Source organism: Adiantum capillus-veneris, chromosome 21 (assembly GCF_014529385.1).
Source record: "Adiantum capillus-veneris isolate H3 chromosome 21, ASM1452938v2, whole genome shotgun sequence".
NCBI classification, from domain to species: domain Eukaryota; kingdom Viridiplantae; phylum Streptophyta; class Polypodiopsida; order Polypodiales; family Pteridaceae; genus Adiantum; species Adiantum capillus-veneris.
Genome location: NC_140951.1, coordinates 38,233,779 through 38,240,184, shown reverse-complemented (window position 1 = coordinate 38,240,184; position 6,406 = coordinate 38,233,779). Strand labels below are relative to the sequence as shown.

Genomic DNA, 6,406 nt, shown 5'->3' with positions numbered 1-6,406 from the left:
GATCAAAACGATGAAAGATTGCTTGAGGGTTACTCAACTGCAGAGCTTGTAAAGGCGATCAAATTCGACTCATAAACGACGCAAGCATTGTCATCTCATCCTACTCTGCAAAATTTGATTTTGGTGGTACCACTCTCATCTGACCAATGCAATTTGTGTGAGTGACTTGTGATGACAAATATACTGGCACAAAGCTGGCTTAGTACAAGTTCACTCAACGAGTTGATCATATGTATGACTCTACGCTTGTTCTACTACCACAAACACATAAATTTACCAGCACACCTGATCAAAGGTGGTAGGTGCCATTTGTCCATCATTACATGCGCTGCACAAAGCTAGCAAAGACTCAATACAATCTTACTCAGGACAAGCAACAGACATAAACAAAAGGAGACCCAATCGAGGCTGACAGTTACCATAATTCCGTCAACACACGACATTATGTGAGCATGACTGCTGCAGCCTGCTGATATAATGAGACTATTTTGACATACAATTAGATACCGCCTATATGGAAGAACGAACATGGATATGGTAAAGTGCAGAGCTACAAAAATAGTGAAAACTTCTGGCCAGCTTCGTCTTCAAAGCAGGCTATATCATACAAAGGTTGCAGCTGAATGATGGCAAAGGACACCATTTTAGAGCAAGCGAAGCTCTACTGGCAAAAATTCGCTCAACAGGGCTACAGAGACCAACTTAAGAAAAATGGCCCTCACTCAATTCTCTCCAGCTCCGCTACTGCCACTGTCAATTGATGACGACTTTAATGTAACCATTCTGTGATGAAAATCCGGAGTGCTCACAATTTTGGACCCTTTCTTGTGCTTTACAAGGGGAATCAAAGATTGAACAACATCTGTCATAAGAGGACGATAATCTGCCTCAGGCTGAACACACATTGCAGCTATGGCAGCTACCTGCACAGCATTTTTTGTCATTCAAAATCCTTCAGTTTCTGCTTTACTATTTTCTATCCAGAATCACCCATTTCAACACCTACAAGCTCAAATAGCAAGCAAACCTGAATTAGGTCCTTTACTGCAAATTGTCCCTCCATGACCGGATCCACCATCTCCACAAGCTTGTCCCTATCTGTGAGTCGAGGAAGTGCCTGGAAGCAATGTCACCTTAGAAAAGTGTTGCAAGTATAGAATGCTCATTCACCCATTTGAAGCTTACCCAAGATACAAGAACACCCTGCCCGGGTGGCCTTTTCATGTCAACTGGGACGCGTCCTGTGAGAAGTTCCAATAAAACCACGCCATAGCTATATACATCGGACTTCGTTGTCAAATGCCCCGTTAGTGCATACCTTCAGAGACATTGGAGCACATCAAGAAACTCTGAAAGAGCTCAAAAGATCTACAAATCCTATACATAATTTCTCTTCATTCTTACTCTGGGGCAACATAGCCGTGGGTTCCCAAAACACGAGTTGAAACCAGCCCTCCAACCTTGTCAGATCCAAGCTTAGCTAAACCGAAGTCGGACACTTTGGCATTGAAATTGGAATCCAGAAGTATGTTGCTGCTTTTGAAATCGCGATGTATTACCGGAGGACTCACGCACTCATGGAGGTACTCAAGACCCTTTGCAGAGTCTAGAGCTATTCTCATGCGAGTTTCCCAGTTGAGAATTGGAGGATTGCCAGATGTTCCTGCACCATTTAACGATAAGTTGAGAGCAAAACATGAAGTATGCTTGTTAAAACATGTCGGGAGCTAACACAACATGAGCCTCAGATTGGCTCCATTAGTGAACACACTCTCCGCGTTTTTCGTTTCTTGTTAAGGACATAAGTTCAGGAAAACACGAGGGCCCATACCATCTGAATACAAGTGTTCTTGAAGGTTTCCATTCGGCATGTACTCATAGACCAGTAACCGGTGATCTTGATCGGCACAATAACCAAGCAAACCAACAAGATATGGAGAATGAAGGCGGCTGAGCATGTCAACCTGTCCCACAATTAGGAAAGGTCACCACTTAGGTAAATTTCACAAAATCACCTTTTGATAAGTGCTAAGACTGCAATTTGCTCATACAGAATATCTTCCATCTTCCATAAACCTATAGCTAGCTTCACATAGAATGCCAGCATCCAACATATGCCCACTCACACCCACATGAACCGTACTCCACATGTAGACAGACATGTTTTACATCGAACACAAGAATATGCACCTCTATGCGAAACTCATGATCCCCCTGCTTGCTTGACCGATCTAGCTGCTTGATGGCAGCTTGTCGCCCGTCTGGAAGCACTCCTCGGAAAACAGATCCAAATCCACCATGACCGACTACATTGCCCTGATTGAAATTACAGGTAGCTCCCTGTAATTGTTTGAAGGTAAACACCTGAGACTCTCTCTGCTCCAAGCTTACAGTTGAGACCGTGGTAGAATCTGGCAATTGCACATTCTTGCTCTTGAACCCTGCTCATGCAGAGAATTACATAATCAGGAAGGCAATCTTGATATAAACCAAATAGGCATCGCATAACAGCAAAGAAACTAGTATCAAAGAGCGTTCTCTATCTTTGTTAATGCATGAAATGGCAACACACACACACACAAAAAGCTTGGTACCATATGGTAACGTACACACACAATTAACCTAATACATAGTTAAGAGCCTACACTAAACACAAGCATATTAGTGTATGCTTGTGAATAAAATTATTGAAAAAACAGAACAATGGTTTGGATGCTAGAAAGTTTGCCTAAGCCAGTGTTTTCTCAATAATTTTATACACAATTTGCGATTAGCATTGCACTAATGGGCTAAGAGATAGGGCTGTGCATGCAACATCTCAAAAGTGTAGAGTTAAGGCAGCCAGTGCTTACATTAAAATTGAAAAACCATTTTCAGGTAAAGCACACATAGATTAATTTTTTGCTATGCATGCCTTGTCGGCAACAGAGAAAGCTGTAGCATGCAAAAATTTCTGTTCAATGAAGGCAGAACATGTAGACCTCGATTGCAGAAGAACAATGATACACAGATAGTTTTTCATCTTCCATTGAACCGAAGACATTACACAGTAACTTGGAAAAACAGAGGGGGAACTTACTCTGACTCTGGGACTTCTTCTTAACCTTGCAGCGAATGTGGCAGTAGTAGACGAAGACGATGAGTAGGGCAGAGACCGCCAGTGCAGCGATGACAGCCAACACAATGAGTGCAATGTTGGTTTTGCTGCCGCCATCCTGCGGCTGCTGGCTCTCAGAAGGAGCTCCTTCAACCTGTAGCAAGCTGCGAATCATATACACCTGCTTGTGTAGGTACCCCTGTGGGAGAAGCGTTTGTAGGGTTCCCGGTTCGATCAGCTGTTGGATTCAATTACCTGTTGAGCCAAATTGCTTGTGCACCTCCTTCGTGGGCAAAACTTTATGTTGTCATCCCCCCATTGCAGCTGGAACGAGAATGTGCAGAGTACAAGGGAAGGAGAACAGGGGAAGAGAGAGAAAACAGAGGAGGAGGGTGAAGAAGAGGAGAGCTTGTAACAAGTGTAGGTGAACCAATTTACGCACAGATGGTGTGTGTGTGTGTGTGTGTGTGTGTGTGTGTGTGTGTGTGTGTGACAGAGAGAGAGAGAGAGGTTTTGCGAGTATGTGTGTGTGTGTGTTTTGTGTGTACTACTTGGCGTCTATGAGAGGATGTGCGATATCGTGAGTAGCCTACCTGGAGGATGGCATCTGTGAGGGCGATGGGAAACAGGAGTCTATTGTGGTGGCTACCTTGAGTAGGCTAGAGAGATCAGCGACCAATGTGGGTGTGCGAGTGCGGAAGCGTTTGAGATTGAGAAGACAGAGAATGCAGAGACTAAATGTGGTAGGAGAGGAGAGAGAAGGAGCTTCGGTTATGCATGAGAGAAATCACCTACACAGAGAGAGTGAGAGAAGAGAAGCTACAATTTGCAGCAGCGCCTACCTACTACATGAGAGCAGAAACGAGAACAGCGAAGTCGTCCCGAAACGGTCACTGCTAAAGAGTTGTGGGTGTGTGTGTGTGTGAGAGAGAGAGAGAGAGAGAGAGAGAAGCTGTGGGGGGGTTGTGTGTGTGAGAGAGAGAGAAGCTGAGCTATACAAATCAATGCAATTCATCTCAGGGTTTTCACAGCACAGTTGGGCAAGGTCTAACCCAGCAGGAACGACAGTGAGAGAGAGAGCGAGAGAGAGAGACGAGAGAGTGAAGTTCAAATTTCCTCCCTGAGGGGCATAGAGAGAGAAAGAGGGGATCCTTTGTTGCCTGGGAGCTCATGAGAGGAAGAGAGAGGAGAGAGAATCACGCAGTTGTTTTGCCTTGTGTCTTTGTATGGGCGGGAAAAAAGGGTGCAAAACGCCAACCTCATGTTCCAGTAAAAAAATCGAGCCTTTATATTTTTTTAGGACTCGGAAAATTAAAGTCTAGCTAATGAAATGATTAACTATATTAATTTTTGCATCTTGAAATGGACAATTTTTTAATTAAGGATTTGGACAGTCAGCAGGCTGCCTGAGCAGGCTGCAGGCAGCCGAGTCCCACGGTTAACCACCGTGGTGATGAGAAAATTCACATTCAACTCTCATCAAGCCAACACTTGGCCGGTCCAACTACGAAGAACGAAGTTTGGATGCCAATGAACATAGGTTGATACGAGTAAGGGTACCCCCAATTACACCCTCCACTCATTGCACCTCTTTGAGGTGGAACTTTACGATTACCCCCCTCCATGTGGGGTACCTAAGGCCTCAAGACTAAGTAACACGGGGTCTTAAATGAAGACCCCGTCATGGGATCCATGGCAAGCAGCTATGCGCACAAAAGCAGAGGCACATCCGACCGTCTGATTTTAAACAGACATGTCCGTGTTTACTTTTTATGTTCGTGTTTACTTTTCCCCATTTAAGTTTAGCTTATATAGTTTATTTGGCGCTTTGCTAACACCAAAATGCATGTGCATGCGTGGTTAGCTCACCAAGTAGCCATGGCCAAGGTGTCGGGTTCGAATCACCGAGTGGGCGTTGACTTGCATTTTTTGTTGGTTGTCCATCTCCCTCGAGATTCCCGCGTGCCACACCTGTCGTCGATCCCATGACGGGGTCTTCATTAAAGGGACCCCGTGTTCTTTAGTCATGCGGTACCTCCTGCACGATGGCCATAGTAACAAGCATGTCTAACACAAACATGCACATTGCCTTTTGAAAGAAATCTCTTTTCTTAATGGCAAGTTGATGCTTCGCAATAGTTAGTTTTGAAGAAATGCTCTGACACCCCTGCATGTCACAATGATTGAACCATAGACCATAGCAAGTGCGCTTAAAACCCTTTGCCTCTATCGCTAGGCCAACTCCTTTGATGCCTTTTGAAAGAGACCTTTACCAGACGTGCCAAAGAAGAAGAAGAGAAAAGTCGTAGGAACAATCCCAAGAGAGAGAGAGAGAGAGAGAGAGAGAGCATCCTTTGAGTCAACGACCTTTCTCTCCAAAGGCATTGCGGCAAGCTTTGCTCTCTGAGAGCTGGGTTGCACCTAATGCTAGCAGGGTCAAGCTGGGTTGAAATTTGCACAGGGTCTCACCCCAAAAGATGTATTGCAGGGAATGGGTTAAACTCATTTACATGGAACATGGCGTGTATCTGCTTGGCGATTGGAGGGTTGGAAACAAGGAGAGAACTTCTCTGACATGAAAATAGTGTATTTTATAGGTTCTAGTAGCGCAAGCTGAAAGCTACGACTTCTCTGCAGTAAAACATGGATACCTTTGTTTTCAGTAATCACTCACCCCACTCACCCGAGGTGCGATCCGGCTCTGAGTATCCAGAACAAAATAAAGCTTGGCGGGGGGAAAAGGATAAATCGAGAGGAGGGTTTATTTGGCTAGAGAGGATTTATTTGGCCCAAGCGATTATTATTCTCCTTTTTCAAAGGAATACCTTCTAGAAAAAAAAAATGATTCCTCAGCCAATAATTTGGTGGACTTTTATGCCCTGAAAGGTTAAAATGCAATAATTCTTTAAAAAAAACTATAGTATAATATATGGGCTTTTTCGTTCTTGCTTTTTATGTCGACAATAAAGTGTAATACCCATGGGCTTTTTTTGAGATGTGGTAAAAAGTGTTAGGTGTATGGGCGCATCAGGCCTCTTAAATGCAAGAAAGAAGAGGGGAATCGGGATCATGCAGCACATTTTCAACGACAACAGTGACATGTGTAAGATTTGTTCCTATGCCAACACAAACTCACTTCAATTCCAATAAATTCATGTTACTAAACTTTGCCCATGTGGTTAATGGGAGTTATTGGACACCCCTTCTACCCTTCATGTTTTAGGGTGCATTCACATACGTTTGTGAGCCCCAAACTCCATCACAAGAAGTTTTGGACAAATTCTCACAATAATTCCCACATTGTGACTT

General features: G+C 44.0%; 1 protein-coding gene across 1 annotated transcript; it reads right to left on the bottom strand.

The window, feature by feature from the left end:
• Nucleotides 1-339: 339 nt before the first annotated feature.
• LOC147430804 (putative serine/threonine-protein kinase PBL7) lies at nt 340-4,205 on the bottom strand. The gene is made up of 7 exons (XM_086493366.1): nt 3,080-4,205; nt 2,191-2,441; nt 1,832-1,964; nt 1,405-1,663; nt 1,186-1,318; nt 1,028-1,117; nt 340-923 (listed from the first exon to the last, which is right to left on the bottom strand). Exons 1-7 carry the CDS (start codon nt 3,270-3,272, stop codon nt 723-725), a joined length of 1,260 nt encoding a protein of 419 aa, XP_086349492.1. The 5' UTR covers nt 3,273-4,205; the 3' UTR covers nt 340-722.
• Nucleotides 4,206-6,406: the final 2,201 nt, after the last annotated feature.

Excerpts from the sequence above, each read along its gene's own strand:
- LOC147430804 (XM_086493366.1), bottom strand. The coding sequence starts at position 3,272 with ATGATTCGCAGCTTGCTACAGGTTGAAGGAGCTCCTTCTGAGAGCCAG. Across the intron at positions 2,442-3,079 it reads GAAGAAGTCCCAGAGTCAGA|GGTTCAAGAGCAAGAATGTG; the intron begins GTAAGTTCCCCC and ends CTGCATGAGCAG. Across the intron at positions 1,118-1,185 it reads AGGGTGTTCTTGTATCTTGG|GCACTTCCTCGACTCACAGA; the intron begins GTAAGCTTCAAA and ends CATTGCTTCCAG.